The 23414-nt window shown below is 36.4% G+C and overlaps 1 protein-coding gene across 1 annotated transcript; it reads left to right on the top strand.

Annotated features, from left to right (window-relative positions):
• The first annotated feature begins 4054 nt into the window (after window positions 1–4054).
• b4galt4 (UDP-Gal:betaGlcNAc beta 1,4- galactosyltransferase, polypeptide 4) lies at window positions 4055–22544 on the top strand. The gene is made up of 8 exons (XM_067407777.1): window positions 4055–4143; window positions 5028–5081; window positions 6366–6827; window positions 10198–10430; window positions 12695–12882; window positions 17487–17609; window positions 18718–18822; window positions 20103–22544. Exons 3-8 carry the CDS (start codon window positions 6542–6544, stop codon window positions 20242–20244), a joined length of 1077 nt encoding a protein of 358 aa, XP_067263878.1. The 5' UTR covers window positions 4055–4143; window positions 5028–5081; window positions 6366–6541; the 3' UTR covers window positions 20245–22544.
• Window positions 22545–23414: the final 870 nt, after the last annotated feature.

Raw genomic sequence — 23414 nt, 5'->3', positions numbered from 1 at the left:
TAGCAGTAGAGTCATTAACAAAAGAGAAAGGGAAGGATATACAAAACGAGATAATCCTTCTGCTTTGGACAAAAGAACCCTCCCATAAGGGAAAGGTCTCTTTGGAGCCAAAGATTAAAGATGCTTTTAGTTTTTTTGACCCTACCAGAAAAATTAAGTTGTTGTCTAGAGACAACATTTTTTGTTAAATAAATACCCAGATACTTTACAGTCTCTTTTACTGAGATACCATCAATTAAAGAATCATCACTTTTGTATAGTGTCATTATTTCACACTTGGACATATTCAGTTTCAATCCAGAAGCACATGAAAACTGCTCAATTAGATTTATAGCCTTTTTAATTGACTCTCATCTTTTAAAAAGAGAGTCGTGTCATCAACCAACTGAGAGATTTTGATTTCTCTATCAAAAATGGATATACCTTCTAAGCTTTGTTCATGGATAATACTTAACGATAATAATTCAGTAACTAAAATAAATAAAAAGGGCGATATTGGACAGCCCTGTCTGACACCACGGGTGATAAAAAACCTTTTAGAAGTATTGAAACTAATCAGAACAGAGCTGCTAATATTTCTATAAAACATTTCAATAACATTGACAAAAAAGTCACCAAAACCAAATGATCTTAGAGTCTGCAAAAGAAATTCATGCTCAAGGGTGTCAAAAGCTTTATAAAAGTCCAGGAAAAGAATCATAGCTTTAGAATGTATGAAATCTGCATAGTCTAAAAGATCTAAAATAAGTCTTATATTATTACTGATGTGCCTATCTTTTATAAAACCTGATTGTGTCTCAGCAACCAACTGATTAAGTTTGACCTTTAATCTATTAGCAAATACCAAGGCTAAAATTTTATAATCAATTGTCAGGAGCGTAATTGGACGCCAATTATCTATTAGAAGTGTGTCCTTGTCCGGTTTGGGAACAAGGGAGATGACACCCTGTTTCATTGACTCCGTCATTTCCTTTGAATTGATACATTCTCTATACATACAAAGCAAAGGTTGCTTGATTAATTCCCAAAAATGAATATAAAACTCGACAGTTAGTCCATCGCTGCCTGGAGATTTTCCTTTCTTCATAGAGAAAAGCGCAATTCGAACTTCCTCAGTTGTCACATCAGAATCACAAAAGGCTTTAAAGTCAGTATCAATAATTGGAATATGATCTTGAACCTTTTTTATAAAATTGTCGCAATTACCTTTATCAAACACAGATGTGTAAATATTTTTATAGAAGTCCGTGACAAATTTAGATATCAAATTAGGATCTGTGCAATTGACACCATTAATATTAAGAGCAGTCAAGGAATTTCTTTTGCAGTTCCTTTTTCTAATGCAAAAAAATAGCTAGAATTCACTTCTCCTTCTTCCAGCCATTTAGCCCTGGACCTGACAAAGGCACCTCTAGCAATATCTAGATATGTTTGATTAATTTGTAGATGTAGCTCCCTTAATTCTAGTTCCTCTTCCTGAGACAAATTACCTGTCAGTAAAGAATTTATTCTTTCCATTTGTTCAGTTATTTTTTTATTTTTTGATGCCTTTAAATCTTTGCTCCTTTTTATAGCTATTTGTCTAGCTCTGTATTTAAAAAATTCCCATTTTGCTCTATATTCATTATGAATATTATCAGGAAACATACAATTAATTAATTTTTTAATACTGTCATTGAAAATATTATCATTTAAAAGACAACTATTAAATTTCCAGTAACCACGTAACTTCGGACTTTCATCATTACAGCCTAATTTTAACATTATTTGTTTGTGATCAGAAAGAGGAGCGAATGAGTGACATACACTTTTAACAAACTGCAGGGCTGATGAGGAAACTAAAAAGAAATCAATTCTAGATTTCAAAGACTTTTTACTATTTGACCAAGTGAAGTCCTGTGTGACAGGATTAAAAAAACGCCAAGGATCTGTGAGGAGAGAGAAGAACATATTGATATAACATTATTAGAATTGAAAGTAATATTGAGACCTTCATTGCCTCTAGAAGGAAATCTGTCCAGTGTGTCATCTAAACATTCATTAAAATCACCGCCCAAAATTAGAAAGGAATCTGGGTATTTATTATGTATTTCTGTCAATTTGCAAGTAATTTCAGAGAATAATATTTTGTTAGCTGAAAGAGAATTACAGCCATATAAATTGCAAATAATGAAGGTTGAGTTATCTTGTTTTAGTGACATAATAATCCATCTGCCTTCATTTGAAAATAATACCTCCAGAATTTGCCCTTTAAATTTGTGCAAAAGAATTGAAACTCCAGCAGAGTGATTAGAACCATGGCTACAATAAATTAAATTACCCCATTGATTCTTCCAGAATTTAACATCTAACTCAGAGGAATGGGTTTCCTGAAGGAAAATTAAATCAGTTTGCAGCTTTTACAAAATAAAAAAATAGCTTTCCTCTTTACCACATCGCGCATGCCTCTTACATTTAAAGACATAACAGACAATGAACTAAACTTGAAATCCATAACAAGTAGAAAAGACAAAACAAAATATAAAATATGTACCAACACCTGAAGAAACTGTACGGAAACTTTACTTTAAAGGAAGGAACGATATGCAACCAATTAAGGTCATAGAACAAATAAAGTGACCTACATAATAATATCGAGCCTGGATAATCACTTCTTTGATATGGCAAAAAATAAATAAAAATAAAAATAATAATAATATGACTGGCAGAGTGTAAATAAATTAATCCGTGCTAACGAAAATCCAGCATACTATTTAACATAAGAGTCGAGTTTAGCAATAATCTCTAGATTGGATCATTGAAAAAAAAAAAAAAAAAAAAAAAAAAAAAAAAAATCAGTCTCTGCTCAGATATAAGGCACTTATTAACCAGCAAATCAGCTAAAACAAAAAAGCTGGATACCGTCTAAACCCAGAAAGAACAGAAGAATGCATGGGCCTACTTCACACTGGCAAAGTCAAATCTCTTCCCATCAATTAGGGCAAACGATCCACGGAAAGAAGCCTTTTTCCCTTCGTCTCGGGCCTTCTTGACCAATGGCCAAAGCTTTTCTCTTGCCACCCTGTCCTCTGGGGATAAGGCCTCAGTAAGTCGTAGCTTATTGTCACGCAGGAACTTACAACCTCTGGCAGCTTGCCAAACAATATCTCGGTAACGACGAAGAGCAAATAGGATAATTATAGACCTGTGTGTACCATCATTTCTTCGCGGGCCGAGACGATGGGCGATATCCACCGCATCCTCCATCCTCTCACTGATGCCAGGAACCACGTTGCCAAGGATATTGATTGCAACACGACGGACATCTTCTCCATCCTTTTCTTGTACACCATGCAGCTTCAGCGTCCACCTCCAACTGTACCGCTTGCAGTCTCCGACCTCTTGTTTTAAAGTGTTGTTCATCTGTTTAAGATCCTGGATCTCAGCAGATACGACTCTCAAGGTCTCCTTGTGAGTAGTCACCTCGGTAACAAGCTGATGTACGGTAGAAGACAAGCTTTCAATTTGCTGTGCTGTAACGGCAGTTGTCTTGTCAATACTTGAAATTTTCTGAAACATCTCGTCTCGAAAATCGCGAATGGCCGCTAAAATTTCAGATGACGAGACATCTCGTTCACTGTACTCTCTCTTAGACTTTTTTTGACTCGGTTTTAAAGGGGTGTCGGGAAGAGGAGTAGCTAGAAGATCACAGATGTTGGGTTGAGAGTCAAACCACTTGCTCGTCGGCTCTTCGCTGTTCGATGCATTTTGGATCTCGGATGAAAATGTACATGCATTTTGAACAGGATCCATCTGTGACTCAGGTGCAGGTACTGACATAGCAACTGGAGCTTGTTTGTTTCTTTTTCTGCCCATAAATTTGGCTCAAAACGTGAGATTAATCAACAATCTCGTTTACTTGTTCATTCATACAAAATATACAAGCTATATTGGTTGTAATACCGTCCAACCTAAAACTTTCCCGACGACACTTCAGAAACACCACCTCCTATCTTGCCGCCATCTTGGCCTCCATGTTACCCAGCCTCTGTGTCAGTGTGACTCCAGCCAATGACGTCCCTTCAGCGTCTATATTTGCGGAAATGCTGTTTGAGTACAGAATGGGCTTGAGCTGAGGGTGCTGCTGCTGCTGCTTTCACTACAGTAAGTCTTTTTAACCTTTATTTAGTTTCTACTTTATTCTTTTCCTGTGTGTTTGTCTAAAAATACGCGCGTACCAAGACAGCAAACTAGCATGTGAACGGTTGGTTTATTGCTATTTTGTTTTGTCGAATGTGCGACCATCCTGAATCACGCTGTCAAACAGTATCATAACAAACTGACATTTCTAACTAAAATGGAAATACGGTCGTCTTCGTTATGTGAACGTGTTTCATAAGCGATTCTGTATCAAAGAAATTTAAAACAATTAAACAAACCCATTTTTTCTAAATTTCTGTTCATACAGATGTTTCAGGTCACAAAATAAATTATTTTTAAAATGATGAAGACGAAGCACTTGACTTGCTAATGTCAGCTGTCACTTGAAATGCTAATTTTAAGGAATGATGAACCGATGTCGAATGGTTTAAGTGTTTAAGGGTTATCACAATAATGCAATACTACAGTTAGACCCCCAACCAGCTATGAAATACAATATTTCTTTCGATTAGGTAAATTGTAAAACAAAAAGCAACATATTTGGAGTGTAGGGCATACAGCTAGCTCACAATAAACTTTATCAATTGTTTGACGTGGCAAGGACAAGAGAAGGTCCTGTTACAAAGCAAAGAGATGATGAAATGCACACAGTAGACCTAAACCATTGAAGTATGTCAACATGAAACTTGAGAAGTCAGGGTAGAGGAGGGTGGAGGTGACAGAAGCTGTGTGAGAAGGAAAGATACAGTATTGTGGATCAACCTGTGGAATGTGACTAACAGGTAACACATGCATGCCAGGGAGGAAATGATGTGTGATAATGGTTCATTAATGAATAAATTGTTTTTGTGCATATAATAACACAATATGACTTTTATTCTTGTTAGAAAGCATCCCAGGTGCGGCTCATGAAGTTGGTTGAGTGAATGTCAAAAGATAAAGTAAGTATGCAAAAATCTACAGATAGATTTACTTTACATTTTGCTCACTTGATTTTTCATAATGCATTGACTAGTCTATGTACTAAGATTACTTTTTGTTCATTCTCAACTATTTAGTGTTTTTTGCATTTCAATAGTACTGCCGTGTGACAAATGCTTGTTTAATTTATGTATTCTTTCAATTAAAGGTGCAATATGTAATATTTTTTTGCAGTAAAATATCCAAAAACCACTAGGCCAGTGTTATATATATTGTTCACTTGAGTACTTACAATATCCCAAATGTTTGCAACTATTTGTGAATCATGAGAAAATTGCAATTTTAATCAAGGCTCCGGGACATGTGAGGAGTTGCCTGTCAATTGCGTCATACCTGCGTTACCCTCGGTTTCCAGTTTTATTTTGTAGAAACCATGGAAACACCAAAGACGCTTCAATATATTACATGTTTTAATAGACAAGGGAACAACTGTTTTGATATATTTATAGACAGAAAACGAATTATTGTTAAACAGCTCAACATGTTTAATCTTATTGTTTAAATGTAATTTTCTTGATTTTTTGTGAGTACCATGCTTTACCATGTCTCAGAGAAAAACACTATTTTGTGAAGTAGCTAACATAGCATAATCAGATGCAGCTTTATTTTTAGTAACAGTAATACAGCATTTTCTTCATCATACAATACGTTTTAAAATGAATTGCATGTCATTTATCAACACAAGCCATCCAGCATTTAATATGATATTCTAAAATCGATCTATCTTACTGCAGTGCGTAACAGTGTCTCACAGCAGCCGCCGAGCGAACGCACAGAGTAACGTTATAACATAATTTTCAACACTCTCAAATGTATCTAATATGATAAACAGAGCTGCGTTACCTCATACTCGGATAAGCGGAAGTGGCGCCGGTGACCGTGTCATAATAAAAGCCCCGCTGCTCGCGGCGTGTGTTGCGCAATTGCTCCAGCGGCCTCGTTCAGCTCCCACAACACTCGCTCCTGCTCTGCTTCATACTACAGTAACGTTAATAATCGCATCCATGAACATGATTTCTTCTTGAGTCCTATCCCCATTTTTTTGCACCGTTCTTTGAGGTGGAGACCACATGTCCCAAGATTCCGCTCTAAAACTTGCCGTCATCAAACTTCGCCTTTATTTTGAATAGGTCAGAATTCTTACATACTGCACCTTTAATATATGGTAAACAAAACCTTCAGTTTGTCTCGCTGCAAATCATATCAACCTTTCTAATACTTTTTTTTTTTTTTTGTCACAACAGTTACTTCAACTGAAGTATTTTTCCTCTTCAAATGAAAAAATGAACAAAAAAACAGATGAAAGAGACTTTTGGAGGAACTCTTGCCAACTTTAAGAGTGACCGTTTAACTTCAAGCAGATGCTCAGATGTCTCTTGGTTGCTTTTCTCTGGATTTCACCTCAATCTAAATTTCAGTCATGGGAATCTTTCCCTTCATGTCTAAGTTAATGAGGAAGGGGAAGTATCTGTTTCTTCTGTTGTTGTGCCTTTGCGTTGTAGCATGGATAGCAGCATTCTCAAGTGATGACGGCGTTAAAGCTGCCCAGGAGGAATTAAATCCTCTTGACAACGTTAGGAGTGGCGGCGGGTTTCGTCAGCTGGAGCTGGAATCAGAGATGATGCAGAGCATAGAGGAGCATGTGGAGGAGCATGTGGAGGAGCAGTTACACAAACAGAGCTGCCCAGAGCATTCACCCCTGCTCCGTGAGTGTGCTCTGATTTTGTCTTTAATAATTTTCTTGTGGGTTAATCTTGACTGAGGGTGTGTTCACATTTGGCAGGTTTGGTTCGATTAAAACAAACTCTGGTGCGATTGCTCTGTAAGTGTGGTTCATTTGAATAAGTGAACGCTTCCATCCAAACCTTGGTGCACACCCAACAAACGGACCGAGACCCTTGAAAAGGTTGGTCTAGGTCCGCTTCCAAAACAACCCCTCTGGTGCTGTTCGAATTAAGGCTGCTTTCACACCTGCCTCATTTAGTTCGGTTGAATTGCGCTAGAATTCGTGGTCCCCCTTGGTGCGGTTCATTTGGGCAGGTGTGAATGCAGCAGTCGCACCTGGGTGCGCACCAAACAAGCGTACCAAGACCTCCTTGAAGAAGTGGTCTCGGTACTCTTTTTATGTTTTAATGTATAACTCTGTAGCACTTTGCCAAACGAACCAAACAATATCATAACTTCATGATACTACATTTTTGTTGCTTTTTGGAACTTGGCAGTGTAAATTACCACCTGCTTTCCTTGAATGGGAAAAAGAAGATTAGCTTTTGGTAACACTTTATTATACAGTGCCGTAGTTACATGTTACTACATGTGCGTAATATAGTAATAACAGTAAATTATGCATAATTACAAGTAACTAACCCTAAACCAAACCCTAACTGTAACTGTATAGTAAGTACAGGTAGTTAATTAATAGTACTCAGTACTTATTTGAGTAAATACAATGTAACTATGGCACTAAATTTTTTTTGTAAGTTCTGAAAAGTACTTGATTTTTAATTATTAAAGTTACTGATTGTTAAAACATGATTATTAATTGACAATTATTTATCCTCATCCTTCAGTACCCTCCACTAATTTTGGCACCCTTGGTAAATATGAGCAAAGGCAGCTGTGAAAATAAATCTGCATTGTTTATCCTTTTGTTCTTTCATTCAGAAAATTCACAAAATTCTATCCTTTCATCGAAGTAAAACAATTGAAAATGGGGGAAAAAGCTCATTATAAAATAAATGTTTCTCTGTAGTTCACGTGGGCCACAATTATTGTCACTCAATTATTGCAACCTCCTTTTGCCAAAATAACAGCTCTGAGTCTTCACCTATAACGCCTGATGAGTTTGGAGAACACCTGACAAGAGATCAGAGACCATTCCTTCATGCAGAATCTCTCCAGATCCTTCAGATTCCAGCTCCATGTTTGTGCTTCTTCTCTTCAGTTCACTCCACTCATTTTCTATAGGATTCAGGTCAGGGAACTGGGATTGCCATGGCAGAAGCTTCATTTTGTGCTCCGTGACCCATTTTTGTGTTGATTTTGATGTTTGTTTTGGATCATTGTCCTGATGGAAGATCCAACCATAGCCCATTATAAGATTTCTAGCAGAAGCGGTCAGGTTTTGATTTATATCTGTTAGTATTTGATAGAATCCATGATACCATGTATCTGAACAAGATGTACAGGACCTCCAGTACAAAAATAGGCCCACAACATTAAAGATCCAGCAGTATATTTAACTGTGGACATGGGGTACTTTATTATCCCTGTGTGCACCAAATCCATCTGGTGGGTTTGCTGCTAAAAATATATATATATTTTTTTAATTATTTTTAGTTTTATCTGACCATAGAAGCCAGTCCCTTTTGAAGTTTTAGTCGTGTCTGACAACTGAATATGCTGGAGATTGTTTCTGGATGAGAGCAGAGGATTTTTCTTGAAACCCTCCCAAACAACTTGTGGGGATGTAGGTGCTGTTTGATATATATATTTTTTTTTTTACGCTTTCTGAGACTCAAGACTCAACTAATCTCTGCAATTCTCCAGCTGTGATCACTGGAGAGTCTTTTGCCACTCAAACTTTCCTCCTCCTTTCCTTTTCATCGTCCTCTTCAGGACGATTTAGACACACGTCCTCTTCCAGGCAGATTTGTATCATCTGTAGTTGATTGAAACTTCTTAATTATTGTCCTGATAGTGGAAATGGGGATTTTCAATGTTTTAGGTATTTTCTTACAGCCACTTTCTATTTGGTGAAGCTCAACAATCTTTTGCTGCACATCAGAACTATATTCTTTGGTTTTACTCCTTGTGATGAATGATTAAGGGGAATTTGGCCTTTGTGTTTCCTCATGTTTGTACTCCTGTGGAACAGGAAGTCATGGCTGAACAATTCCATGCTCCTAGTCACCCTGGTGTGCTAAAAAACATAAATATGAATTGGAATATACTTCAGAGATATTTTGCTTATAAAAATTTCTAGGGGTGCCAATAATTGTGGCCAACATGCATTGGAGAAAAACATTTATTTCATAATGAGATTTTCCCGCTCTTTCAGTTTTTTTACTTCAGTTAAAGGTTTTGTGAATTTTTTGAATGAAGATTTTTTTTAGAAGATCAAAAGGATAAACAATGCAGATTTATTTTCACAGCTCATCATTTAACAGCAGATTTAGTTTACAAATAACTGATAGGGCATAACCTAAATATGAATTTTATTTACAACAATTACTATAATTTGGCATTAGTGGGTTATTTTTCACACCGTCACTCAACAGTCAAACTCAAATTTGGTGAACTTTTAACTTCCGTTGTTGACTGGAGAACAGCTGCAATCAGATCTGTTCAATTCATGAATTAATCATTCAGTGTGATTTTTTTTTTTTTGCAAACCGATTCAACCGGTTATTTAAAAAGAAAAAAAAACCCTGCTCTTTTACAAATTGGACATTGTCGACATTGTCATGTCTTGAGATCGAGTGTCAAATTCTTCAGTTCGATTATAAAGAGAAACAATATGTTTTTATGAAGTATGATAATATGCTTTGGCCTGTGGTGAAGTAAAAGTAAAGTTTCCCAAAATAAAAACTCTTCTAAAGTACAGAAACTTGAAAAATGTACTCAAGTACAGTAACAAAGTAGAAGTGCATTTGTAACTGTCCACCATTGAATCTCATTTCATGTTTCATTGATAAAAGAAATGATACAGATCTGGTATACGTGAGGGTGAATATTATTTCTAAACGTAACTATTACTTTGGAAACCTTAGGTCTTTGCAAAATGAGTTGATCATACTGGGTAAAGATGTGAACCAAGGAACTGCGACTCTTGAGAGAAATGTGTGAGAATCTCACAACCACCTCCATGTGAATGTCAATGTTTACACATTACTGTTTTTTTCCTTCCACAGCTGCTTGCTAATTTGGGCTTGTTTCCAAAGATGGGGCCCTGTAATTAATGTGGGCCCCAGCTGGTGCTGTATTTAAAGACTGCACCTGGGATGTGGGCCTTTCACTTACTTGTGGTCCTGTTTACATGCGTGTTTATTTGTTTCTGCTTTTTCCGCTCCACAGGAGGTTCTTTAAAGCTGTCATTTGAGCCCTCGCTGACGATAGATCAGGTAGAGAGTGAAAACGAGGAGGTCATGGAGGGTCAATATAACCCCTCTGACTGTGCAGCCAGACAGAGTGTGGCCATCCTTATCCCTCACAGAAACCGAGAGAAGCACCTGCTCTACCTCCTCTACCACCTTCACCCTTTCTTACAGAGGCAGCAGCTTCACTACGCCATCTATGTCATTCACCAGGTAGGCAAAACTCCCATTAGCTCCCATTAGAGAGTTTTTGTAGTGATATCATATAATCCTTGTTGCTAGGATTTGCCAATGAGGCTTCGAGAATGACTTTCTTGATGTCATTTTTAGAGTATTCAGTGCTTTTTATGACCATTTCTTACCTTAAATGGGTCCATTTATTGGTTCTATACCATTAAGACTTAAACCTAAACGCCCTCTTCATGTGTGAAATGCGTAACAATGTTTACTTATGGCTTTGCTTTGGGGTTCATTATAGTTTGCACTGGCCCATCCTTAAAGACGTCTGTTTGCAAAGTCTGCAGTACATTGTGACACTCATTCACCAAACAATTTGTTACAATCAAACTGAATGACCAAAAATATTAAAACTCTCTTTCCTCAAAGTCCATTTAGAAGCATACTATTTTTTTACTCTAGTTATACAAAAACTGGAATGATAGTATTGTTTATTGTTTTCTGGTGTTTAACCACAGTATTTGTCTCATTATTACACTGGGACTGAGTAAGCCAAGTTTTTAACTACTAAATTTCCATTTCTGACATGTAAATGTGGCAGTTACGTGATAGTGTGTTTAGTTTGATAGTCACAGATTTCAAAACGGTCTGTTTTTGCAGCTTAATATCAACATTTTGTCTTTTGGACCGAAGAGGAAGTTTTTAGTTCTGAAATGTTTTCGTATTAAACTCAGCTTTCCACATCATGACATGACGCCTTTAACAACAGCAGAGAAAAATACCACCAACTGATGCTGCTGCTGGTCATATAAATATGTTACATTGTACAATTTTCATTTTGAGGAAACGTAAGGTTAGGTAAAGTAAAAATGATAGACACTGAAGCTCAGGTTTTTTTTAAAGGTATACCTGCTGAATTCTTGTTTTCTTCGTCTTGAAAGAATCTTACAGTGTTCCCATTCTAGTTTTGCCAGTTTTGCCAGAAACTCTGTCAGTAAGTCTGTTAAGCTTACAATGACAATTGTTTTCTTGCTTAAAATAACAACTCTTTAAAGGCCCATTCACATCAAGAATAACTATATCGATAACTATATTGGCGTCCACATCAGCTGATGATATCTCTCAAAGCACGCACTGCAGTTTTGTCTTCTGTCGCTTTAAATGCTTGAGTTCTTTAAAGCAGGATGGATTCTGATAAACTTTATTTTTAGCATTCATCAGCTGGAAAAAAATGTGAAAGTGATTCCAACTATATTGTTATCATTATAGTTGTGGTTTGGACTCTGCTATTCTTTTATATTTAGAATGTTTTTTTAGAACTTCTTTATTAACTTTAAAATATACTTTAGGAAATATACTTAACTTTAGAATATCTTTATAGTTATCGTCCATGGTGTGAATGGGCCTTTAGTCTTTGTGTCACTGACCGTATACACCTAAAGAAGCCATTTATTCAAATAATTTCTTGGATTCACCTTTTATGGTTTTGTAAACATATTACACAGGGGTAGAAACATGAAAAATAATTTATGTACTGTAACACAGTATTTACTAATGTTTAAACATTTAATTTTGGTCCTTTTAGTCTGCTTTCCATTCTCACTGGTGTTTTTTGAAACTATATTACAGTAATATAATATTATTATAATAATGGTTAGTATCTATTAAACTATTTTGCATCAGTAATGTATTCTGTCATAAGTTCTTCACTTTCACGTAACCCTTGATCAAACCCATAATGTAGTACTGTCTCTCTGATATGCTGAAGTATATACTGATGGGGTGTAGCTAAAAGTAATAACACTACTAGTTTAACTACATTTTTCAGTTGTGAGATTAGTAGTTTAGCTGTTCAGAACAAAATTACTTTCCAGTGTGACAAAACACTACATCGCCATTTTGTAATATTGAACACAGGTGGTAATTATCTAACACTCTTTTTGCATAAGTTTGTGCATATGTGATAATAGTTCTTAAGCACAGATATATTCTTCCTTCTGTCATTTCCATAGAAATAGAGTAACCTGTTCAATTACCAAAAAAAAATAGGTCATTTTGCAAATGTAAAAAAGTGCTTTGTGTTAAGCCTCTATTATACTTTAGTGTGATCAAAACAAAACTGAGAGTGATTCTCTTTAACAGGCCAATGAGAGTTTGGAGTGCCCACATAACTTAGTGCTACACTGGAAAGAAAGACATACAAGACATACAACATACAGACCTGGTGATAAAGGAAGTCACAACAAAAGCTTTGCAAACGTCTTCAAACTGTGTGTATAATGTATGTCTCTGTCTTGTAGGCTGGAGATGCTACATTTAACAGGGCAAAGTTATTAAATGTTGGCTACCTCGAGGCTCTGAAAGACCAGAACTGGGACTGTTTCATCTTCCATGATGTTGATCTGGTTCCTGAGAATGATCATAACTTATACATGTGTGGGGAACAGCCTAAACACTTAGTAGTGGGGAGGAATTCCACGGGGTACAAGTGAGTATTGGTGTCTTCATTTAACAAGCACATTACAGAGCATTTTGGGATTTGACCCAACAACATTTGGGTTAGAAATACCACATTGTAATAAGTTGGGTATCTTTTGAATTTTAGCTATTCCGATTATCGATTCTGATTCGTATAGATTCCTAATTTCAATTCCAATAAGGTGAAAAAAAAACTAAATGATATATGTTATAAGTCTTGTGTTAAAACATTTTCATTGTGGCTGAATACCATGAACAAACATCAACAGGCTAAAGAACACTTAGACAAGGAACTTCTGCCTATGGTAAACAATTGTCATTACTAATATAAATTTTTTAAACATTATTAAAGGCAAGTAAACACTCAGTAATAAAAAAGAACAAGTAAGCAATTAGCAATCACACAAATAAATACAACTGAACAAAGATACAACTGAAATACACAGTGTTTTAAGGTATTCAGGTACAGAAACTTTAATCAAATGTAAAATAATACTGCACTTTATAAATAAAATATATATTATAAAATACAGTTACAAACATTATTCAGTCAATAATAGTGAGTGAATTTTCTCTTTGTCTTTTGTTGTTTGATTAACGTTATTATAGAGACGACAGCAGGCATTTTGGGCTGCTGCACTGATCCAGTATACTGTTATGTGTTTACTTTGTCAACTGTTTACGTTCACGTAAGACATAACCGACTGTGTTTACAAGGATATTTTGCTAATTGTTTTGTGTGTATTTGTTCGTTCAAGTGCAAAAATAAGTTTGGGGATGAGCAACGTTGGTCCTGGAGAGCTGCTGTGCTTCAGAGTTTAGTTCCAACCCTAATCAAACACACCCGAACAAGCTAATCATTGTCTTCAGGATTACTAAAGCTACAGGCAGGTTGGTTTTTTTTCAGCGTTGGAGCTAAACTCTGCAGGACAGCAGCTTTCTAGGACTGACCAATCTACATTTTTTTATAACTGACTTCTTAAACGTAGACATTTTTAAAGAAAAAATGATGACTAACTTGTAAGACTAGTCTTAGCAGTTTATGCAACTGGCCCCATGTCATTTACTTCTCTAGCGAGATCTGCTGGGTACACTTGCACACAGTTTTTAAGGTAGTTTGCAGGTAGGTTGTATTAAAGGGTTAGTTCACCCAAAAATTCTGTCATCATTTACTCACCCTCATGTCGTTCCAAACCCGTAAGACTTTCGTTCATCTTCAGGACACAAATGAAGATCATTTTGATGAAATCTGAGATGCTTTCTGTCCCTCCATAGACTATGCAACTATCATTTTGATGCTACAAAAAGTTCATAAAGAGATTGTAAAACTAATACATATGAATTGAGTGATTTAGTCCAAACTTTCTGAATAGACTTGATCGCTTTATATGATGAACAGATTTAATTTAGGCTTTTATTCACAAATAAACATTCATCAGGAAACAAACAGAAGCTCAACCAAACCTTTTCCGGAAGCTCAAAGGTGCTGTGTAACACGTGAGAATGAACCTCATTGGTTCTCACACGTCAAGTGAACATGCTTGAACTTCTGTTTACCACAACTCATGTGTGAGTTGATGAATGTTTATATGTGGAAAAAATGAATTAAATCTGTTCATCATATAAAGTTCATCATATAAAGCGATTATGTCTCTTCAGATCATTTGGACTAAATGCTCAATTCATATGGATTAAGTTATACAAACTTTTTGAAGCATCAATGACTACGTTTACATGGACAGCAGTAATCTAATTATTGGCCTTATTCTGAATAAGACGATATTATGATAAAGGTGTTTACATGAGTTGCTTTTAGAATATTCCTTTCGTGTTCCCGTTTTACATGTTATAGAACATAGATCGATTAATGGCAAACGCCATTATGTTCCCACGGCACGCCATCAGACGACCTCTACAGAATTTCACGTATCGCCACATAGTTCGTGCCATATACAGTTTTGGTGTTTCATTTTTAATCTTACCAAAGCTTCAAGTGCAGTTAATTATTTGACATGCAATAGGTGCAAATATAGGTGCTGGTCATATAATTAGAATATCATCAAAAAGTTGATTTATTTCACTAATTCCATTCAAAAAGTGAAACTTGTATATTATTTTCATTCATTACACACAGACTGATATATTTCAAATGTTTATTTCTTTTATGTTTATTTTGATGACTATAACTGACAAGGAAAATCCCAAATTCAGTATCTCGGAAAATTAGAATATTACTTAAGACCAATACAAAGAAAGGATTTTTAGAAATCTTGGCCAACTGAAAAGTATGAACATGAAAAGTATGAGCATGTACAGCACTCAATACTTAGTTGGGGCTCCTTTTGCCTGAATTACTGCAGCAATGTGGCATGGCATGGAGTCGATCGGTCTGTGGCACTGCTCAGGTGTTATGAGAGCCCAGGTTGCTCTGATAGTGGCCTTCAGCTCTTCTGCATTGTTGGGTCTGGCATATCGCATCTTCCTCTTCACAATACCCCATAGATTTTCTATGGGGTTAAGGTCAGGCGAGTTTGCTGGCCAATTAAGAACAGGGATACCATGGTCCTTAAACCAGGTACTGGTAGCTTTGGCACTGTGTGCAGGTGTCAAGTCCTGTTGGAAAATGAAATCTGCATCTCCATAAAGTTGATCAGCAGCAGGAAGCATGAAGTGCTCTAAAACTTCCTGATATACGCTGACCTTGGACCTCAGAAAACACAGTGGACCAACACCAGCAGATGACATGGCACCCCAAACCATCACTGACTGGAAATTTTACACTGGACCTCAAGAAACGTGGATTGTGTGGCTCTCCTCTCTTCCTCCAGACTCTGGGACCCTGATTTCCAAAGAAAATGCAAAATTTACTTTCATCAGAGAACATAACTTTGGACCACTCAGCAGCAGTCCAGTCTTTTTTGTCTTTAGCCCAGGCGAGACGCTTCTGACACTGTCTGTTGTTCAAGAGTGACTTGACACAAGGAATGCGACAGCTGAAACCCATGTCTTGCATACGTCTGTGCGTAGTGGTTCTTGAAGTACTGACTCCACCTGCAGTCCACTCTTTGTGAATCTCCCCCACATTTTTGAATGGGTTTTGTTTCACAATCGTCTTCAGGGTGCGGTTATCCCTATTGCTTGTACACTTTTTTTCTACCACATCTTTTCATTCCCTTCGCCTCATTATTAATGTGCTTGGACACAGAGCTCTGTGAACAGCCAGCCTCTTTTGCAATGACCTTTTGTGTCTTGCCCTCCTTGTGCAAGGTGTCAATGGTCGTCTTTTGGACAGCTGTCAAGTCAGCAGTCTTTTTCCATGATTGTGTAGCCTACAGAACTAGACTGAGAGACCATTTAAAGGCCTTTGCAGGTGTTTTGAGTTAATTAGCTGATTAGAGTGTGGCACCAGGGGTCTTCAATATTGAACCTTTTCACAATATTCTAATTTTCTGAAATATTGAATTTGGGATTTTCCTTAGTTGTCAGTTATAATCATCAAAATTAAAAGAAATAAACATTTGAAATATATCAGTCTGTGTGTAATGAATCGATATAATATACAAGTTTCACTTTTTGAATGGAATTAGTGAAATAAATCAACTTTTTGATGATATATTCTAATTATATGACCAGCACCTGTAGATACGGAGCCCCCACATGACAAGCAAGAAAAAATAAATAAATTGTGCGTACGATTTACTAATTCAATTTATAAATGATGTGCATGATTTATAAATTCATAAATCGTTCATAAATCGATTTAGCCTAGGCTACTATTTATTTGTGGGGCTCTGTAAATAGACAACGGTGGATACAAATTCTCCAGCAACAGGCCTCCTGTACTTTAATTCGGCAACTTTCATTCATGCCATCGCGACAAACTCAGAGGTAGCCTACTGGATGAGAGATGAGCTTTGATTTTTTTTTTTGAGAGGAATTTGATTTGTGGCTTCTTGCTTGAAGCTTGCCCTCTTGTTTGCCGTCAAACGGTTGACCACTGCCATGTGTGTATTATGTGTCCTGTGTCAAAATGCGGCGAAAACTCCCACATGACGTTAATGGTGTGATTACGTTCCCACTTGACGTTAATAGTGTGAAGGTGTATACATGTCTATAATGCACTCCAATAATGTGACTAAAATGGGAATACTCCACCTGTCTTAATTCGATTTGTGTTTACTTTCGAGTATGACTTTAGTCGGATTAAGGTAATAAAACATCCCTGTTTACATGGTCCTTTCTTAATCAGAGTATTGTCTTAATCGTATTAATATCAGATTACTGCTGTCCATGTAAACGTAGTCAATGTGTCAGTTGCGTAGCTGTCAACGGAGGGACAGAAAGCTCTCAGGTTTCATCAAAAATATCTTCATTTGTGTTCTGAACGAAAGTCTTGCAGGTTTGAAATGACATGAGGATGAGTAATTAATGACAGAATTTTAATTTTTGGATGAAGCATCTTGGAGATGCTTAAAGGTGATTTTCCATTGGTATTCAGCTACATGGAATATAATGTGCCCTAAGTAATTTCTTAATTGCATCAGTGAGTTATTTTGTAAAATTCTATAGTTCTTGTTTAAAGACATTCATCACTTTTTGCCACTGACTTCCCAGACTCAGATACAAAGGTTACTTTGGAGGGGTTTCAGCCATGACAACAGAGCAGTTCCACAAGGTGAATGGCTTTCCAAACTCCTACTGGGGCTGGGGTGGAGAGGACGATGACCTGAGAATAAGGTAAGACAAACCTAGAAGGACACATTAAGGGTGCGTTCAGTAGTTCGGTTCGTTTGGTTCATTTGGTCCGGACCAAAGAAGAAAACAAAAACATTTAGTCCTGGGTAGTGTTTCCCAAAAGCATCGTAAGCCTAAGATGATCGTAGCTCCATTGAAACCAATGGAGCTACGATCATCTTAGGCTTTACGATGCTCAACTTTAGCTTACGATGCTTTTGGGAAACGCAGCCCTGTCCGGTTAGCGTTCACATTGGCATTTTTATCACCGAACCAAAAGATACCGAACCTTAAGGCATAGGGATACATTCACAACCTGATTGGTCGGATTTTATGACTTATTGCCTATTTTGAGACGGAACTTACCGAACATCCAAAACAGTACTGTTTGCTGAAGTAACGTAAATGCGCTCGTTGTATGTGCGTAGCCTGCATGTGATGGTATTTTGGCCAGCTGGGAACTCGTGAAGAGCTTATAAAATGAGTAAAGTAGTCAAAACAACGGCGGGAATCCCTCCGTCACACACACAAATGATCTGCTGCATGGAGACGCGCGTCTGATGCCTGTGATGAGCAAACTCGCGACTATGACAAGAAAAACCGACATGCGTGAGGATTCTGTCCTTTTTAGCGTCTCGTCTTCCTGTTTTTGGTTCAGTTACATGTCTTTGGTCCGTGTTGCGTTCATATATCATTTCGAACTGCACTAGAGTTCGTTTGGAAGCGGACCGAGACCCATCTTTTCAGCGGTCTTGGTCCGCTTGTTTGCTGCGCACCAGGGTTCGGATGGCAGCGTTCACATATGTCCAAATGAACCGCTCTAACCGAGCAACCGCACCAGGGTTCGTTTTAATCGAACCAAACATGACAAGTGTGAACGCACCCTAAGTTTTGCACAAGTACTACATACTGATTAAAATCCACTGACTATTATATGTGACTTTTTTTTTCTCTCAAGTAGACAAAATGACAAAAATGCTCATCCTTATCAGGCTTTCTTAGTTGCAATGAAATGTTTGAGTGAAGGGAAATGTTCACTGCTGTGGTCCATTGCTCTGAACATTGCAATATTCTTCCCATTGTTGATTTTAATAGAACCATGTTTTTTCAGGGTGCAACTGCAGAAAATGACAATAATTCGGCCGTCGCCTGAAGTGGCACGCTACACCATGGTCTTTCACAAAAGAGACAGCGGCAATCAAGTCAATAAAGACAGGTCAGTTGAAGTTTATGAGAAATAAATGTTGCAGTATTAGAGTGTTATTCTGGTCTTGCAATAGACTACAACTAAAGTAAGAAACATTTTTGAGAGTATTCATTGTTAAATTGCAACTGATTTAAGGAAATGAGATTGATACATCCAGTTTCTTACATGGTTATCATACTAAAACATTATGGTTTAGATAAAATATGAACTGTACTAATTATAATCTATTACAACAGTTCAAGTATATTTCCTGTACGAGAAAAAAGTCTCGGTGGCACCTGCTTGAGCACTGATGCCATAGTGTGGTGTTATACATGCCAAACAGGGTTAAAACTTAACTTAACATTTTCATTCACCAGCAAATTTGGCTATTGAATTTAAGTTACTAATCATTCAGAAGTTCTACAAGCCGAAACAAAAATATCAGAAACAAACCAGATTATCAAAGCCACAACTTTTATGTATTATGATTAATTTTGTATTATGAAATCTGACTCTGAATCATTAAATTGCTTTGTTTCACAAGTTTTACAACATTCAGTGATGATTTGCAGATACCATAAAAATGTTGCAAAGTTCTCTGTGATTTCTGTTTGTAAAACAGCATTTCGTTGATCCACATATAACTCAGCCTAAAACTAATGTTTAAAGGGATAGTTCCCCAAAAATTTAAATTCTGTCATCATTTACTCACCCTCATGTTGTTTCAGACCTGTAAGACTTTGGTTCATCTTCAGAACACAAATTAAGATATTTTTAATGAAATCAGAGAGCTTTCTGTTCCTCCATTCACAGCTATGCAACTAACACTTTGATGCTTCAAATAGTTTGTTAAACGATCGTCAAACTAATCCATATGAATCGAGCAGTTCAGTCCAAATTTTCTGAAGAGACCTGCTTTATATGAAAAACAGATTTAATTTAGTCTTTTATTCATTTTATCCGATAAGAAGACTATGATGGAATCACATATCAGAATAAATCCCTCAGTGCACAACACATTAAACCACACGAGCATTTACATTATGAAAACAATCTGGTCGAATGCGCTGGAAGTGGTCGAAAGTGGACAAGCTCAAAACGTTTTAGACCCCGTTTACACCTGTATTTAGTGGAAGTGGTGCTTTATTCAGATGTTTTAAGTTAAATTCACAACTTTGGATGGAAACATAACTAATGAAGAGAAGCTTATTTAGCGGTGTCCACTTGTGATCCCATCGACAAAAATGCATCTTAATATCAGGTGTAAACGGGCCTTTGACGCTTTGCTTTCACTTTGCCCAACACAGGATGCAACTGTTACGCCGCACTCATCACATGTGGATGAAGGATGGTTTGAATTCCTGTTCCTACAAGGTTGCGTCTATCGACAGAGCGCCACTCTACATCAACATCACCGTGGACATTGGCCAGCCGGAGCGTGATCATTGAACATGCCATGTGTTTGGATATTAAATTTCAAGAGACATTTTGCGTTGAAACAGCATTCACCAGTGCCTGCCAGAGCTGATATAGGTGTTGTTGCTCCACACCAGGTTGCACTATGAATCTGTCCTTGGGAACTGTAAGATAATATGTATCAAACAGAATATTGATCAAACACTACTTTTTAAGTATTACAATAATCAAGTAGAATTTAAATAGATTGATCAGGTATAGCTTTCAAGGTTGAAAAAAAATTAATATTCATTACTTCTAGTGAAGTTATAGTTTCATATAATGCATTCTGTATGGCTTGTACTAATTTAGGTCATCACAGAACATCTGGAAGTAATGGAAAACAAAAGAGCTGTACCTGACTGGTCAGTAGAGATATGTTGTTATGTACAGTAGACTTAAATATTGATATAAATGTATGTGGGCAGAGCAGGTGTACTTTATAACAAGTTTGCATGTTCCATGATGTTGATTCCAGCTGAACTTGTTTCGGTTATTGGTCTGGTGGAAACTTGTAGATTTTTAGTAGGTTTTTGGGTCCAGAGATGATGTTTAATCGGGTCAGTTTCATTTCAGTGAAATGTAGCTGTAGATGGGTTCATTATTATACATTTAGGCCATTGTTTAAGACAGATCGGCTGTTCACTCATTAAACTGGGTGGTGTTACTTTACTGACTTTATGATCAGAGACTCAGCATATTATAATATGATGGGCTGTCCTGGCGGGGTTTATATATAAAAACCCTTAAAGGGGAAATATCATAAAAATCTGAAATTTTCCATGTTTAAGTGCTATAATCGGGTCACCTGTGCATCTACCAACCCAGAAAACATGAAAAGGGACAACCCAGTAACTGTGTTTTGGTAAGCCTTTTTCTGCAAGCATGTGAAAAAACGAGCCGCTCAGATTTCGCTCCCCTTGTGATGTAGTAAAGGGATCTTATTATAATATTACCACCCCTTAATCCTTACGTTTCCACCCAAGGCGCCGCCATTTTGTTTTCGCAAGCGACAACGGTGTACCAGTTCTAACACTGGTCCTGGAGTGCAGCTGTCCTGCAGAGTTTAGCTACAACCCTGATCAAACATGCACCTGAATGAAATATTGAAATTAATAAAGCTACATGAAGGAAGGTAAGTTGGGTCGGAGCAAAACTGCAGGACAGCAGCACTCCAGAACGACCATCCCTGAGCTTGTGTTATGTGAACATTATATATGAGTCTCCATAAACTGCTGACCTTTGAGGCACTAAGGACGCAGCGGTGTAATTTTATTTAATGAAGGGAATGTGTCCAAATAAATTCATATACCAGTATGTGCACGTCATTTTACACCAGACCGCTTTGCACACGAGGCTCAGTAAAACACAGGATTTGCACATACGTTGATTGAGGAACTTTCCTAAAGCTGAGTCTGACTAGAAACTGATCTTGACAAGCTGAATTTCAACACAATATGTGTATCTTATCAAACCAACTGATGAGTGTGGGAACGTGAATGTAAGTTTGGATTTTATGTGGATAATTATGAACTCCAAGGATCTGTATAGTTGGCCAGGTCATTATCTAGTGTTGTTGAAACTTGACAAACAGAAATCAAGCATTCTGTATTTTTTTTTTTCCCAGACATTCTAGGTTAAAACAATTACACAAATATTAAAGTGCATGAAGATCAAATTAAGTAAAAATATACTTATTTTCTATGAGCTTTTGTCATAACTTTTTGATTTTTATTTCCTGGTATCATATTTGCATCTTTACTCAGTTTTTTTACTCAAACTTTACAATCTGTGGCACACATTTAAAAGATTTGGGTGTTGTACCTGTGAACATTATATGAATTTTGTACTGTGAAAAAAATCATGGGCAAAGGTTTGCGAATGTTATTACTTTCCACGAATGGGGTGCAAATTAGGATCCCATAACCATCTGTATAGCTGTAAGGGGAGAAAACATGTTCGGTGAAATGGGAATTTATATTTTAGATAATCTTTTACCTGCCATAAAATTACCACATGAGTACCTTTAAACCCACTGAATATCTCTGCAGCCCCCTTGAAATGGTGATTTTAAAAAGAATTATAATAATAGTATAAATAATATATTCAGTTTGAGATCCTGAGGTTTTTCTGGAGGTTGAGCACTCCATTTGATAAATCTTTGTTGAAAAGGAAACTCATGGTTGTTTTTGTACCCTTTTCATGGAAAGTGCTTGCCACTCATGCAGTGTTGAACCTGTGTGTGATATTGAAAAATCCAGTTTGATGATGTTAATACTGCAATAAATAATGACACAGACTGTAGTTTATTTTTTTTTCTTTCTTTCTTGAAAAACCATATATGATCTAAGCATATTTACTACTTGAATTATTACTTGACTACCTCAAAGTAATGCTGTTGGACATTGTTTATATATAATGTCCAACAGCATTACTTTGAGGTAGTCAAAATATATAGACACACACACACACACATATATATATATATATATATATATATATATATATATATATATATATATATATAATTCAATGCAAAGTACAAATCCAAACCCTTTGCATTTATTTGTGCTTTAAAGGTGCATTCAGTATGAGTATAAGTATAAGTTTTACTCGTTTAGGAATAAATATAGTTTCTGTTAAGAGTCATATGAGATGAGATCTATTTACAGATTACTGTAGATCTTACTACTCCCCCTAGTGTCATTTATTGGAATATTAACACAGAAAATATACTGTATATATAAATGGAAACACATCTGAAATCAATATAACAAATACTTAACTAAAAAACATGAAAGAGGTAACTTTCAAAATTATTCATATAAGATTATATTATAAAAATATTTAAAATGATAATGTGTTCTTTTCTTTTTTTTTTTTTTTTTGTGAAAAATTACTTAAATTTATCATGACCAATCAACAAAAATATGAGTAGTAAATATGTTTAGATCATATATGATATAATAGGCATAAAATCCAAATTCACTCAATCGTTTTCATTCACTCCTTCAACTGGACTATATTTAGCGGACTAATATAAGGAAGTATGAATGAGGATATATAGGGCACAATTTCTTATTCAGTCATTGTCTCTATATTTTAGTGTTTTAAATCAGGTAGTCCTTGTACTAATGATTAAAGGAAAAAAAAAAGGAAAGAAC

Source organism: Chanodichthys erythropterus, chromosome 13 (genome assembly GCF_024489055.1).
Source record: "Chanodichthys erythropterus isolate Z2021 chromosome 13, ASM2448905v1, whole genome shotgun sequence".
Classification (NCBI taxonomy): Eukaryota; Metazoa; Chordata; class Actinopteri; order Cypriniformes; family Xenocyprididae; genus Chanodichthys; species Chanodichthys erythropterus.
The sequence above is the reverse complement of the archived record's forward strand: the minus strand, read 5'-3'. Positions and strand labels throughout refer to the sequence as shown.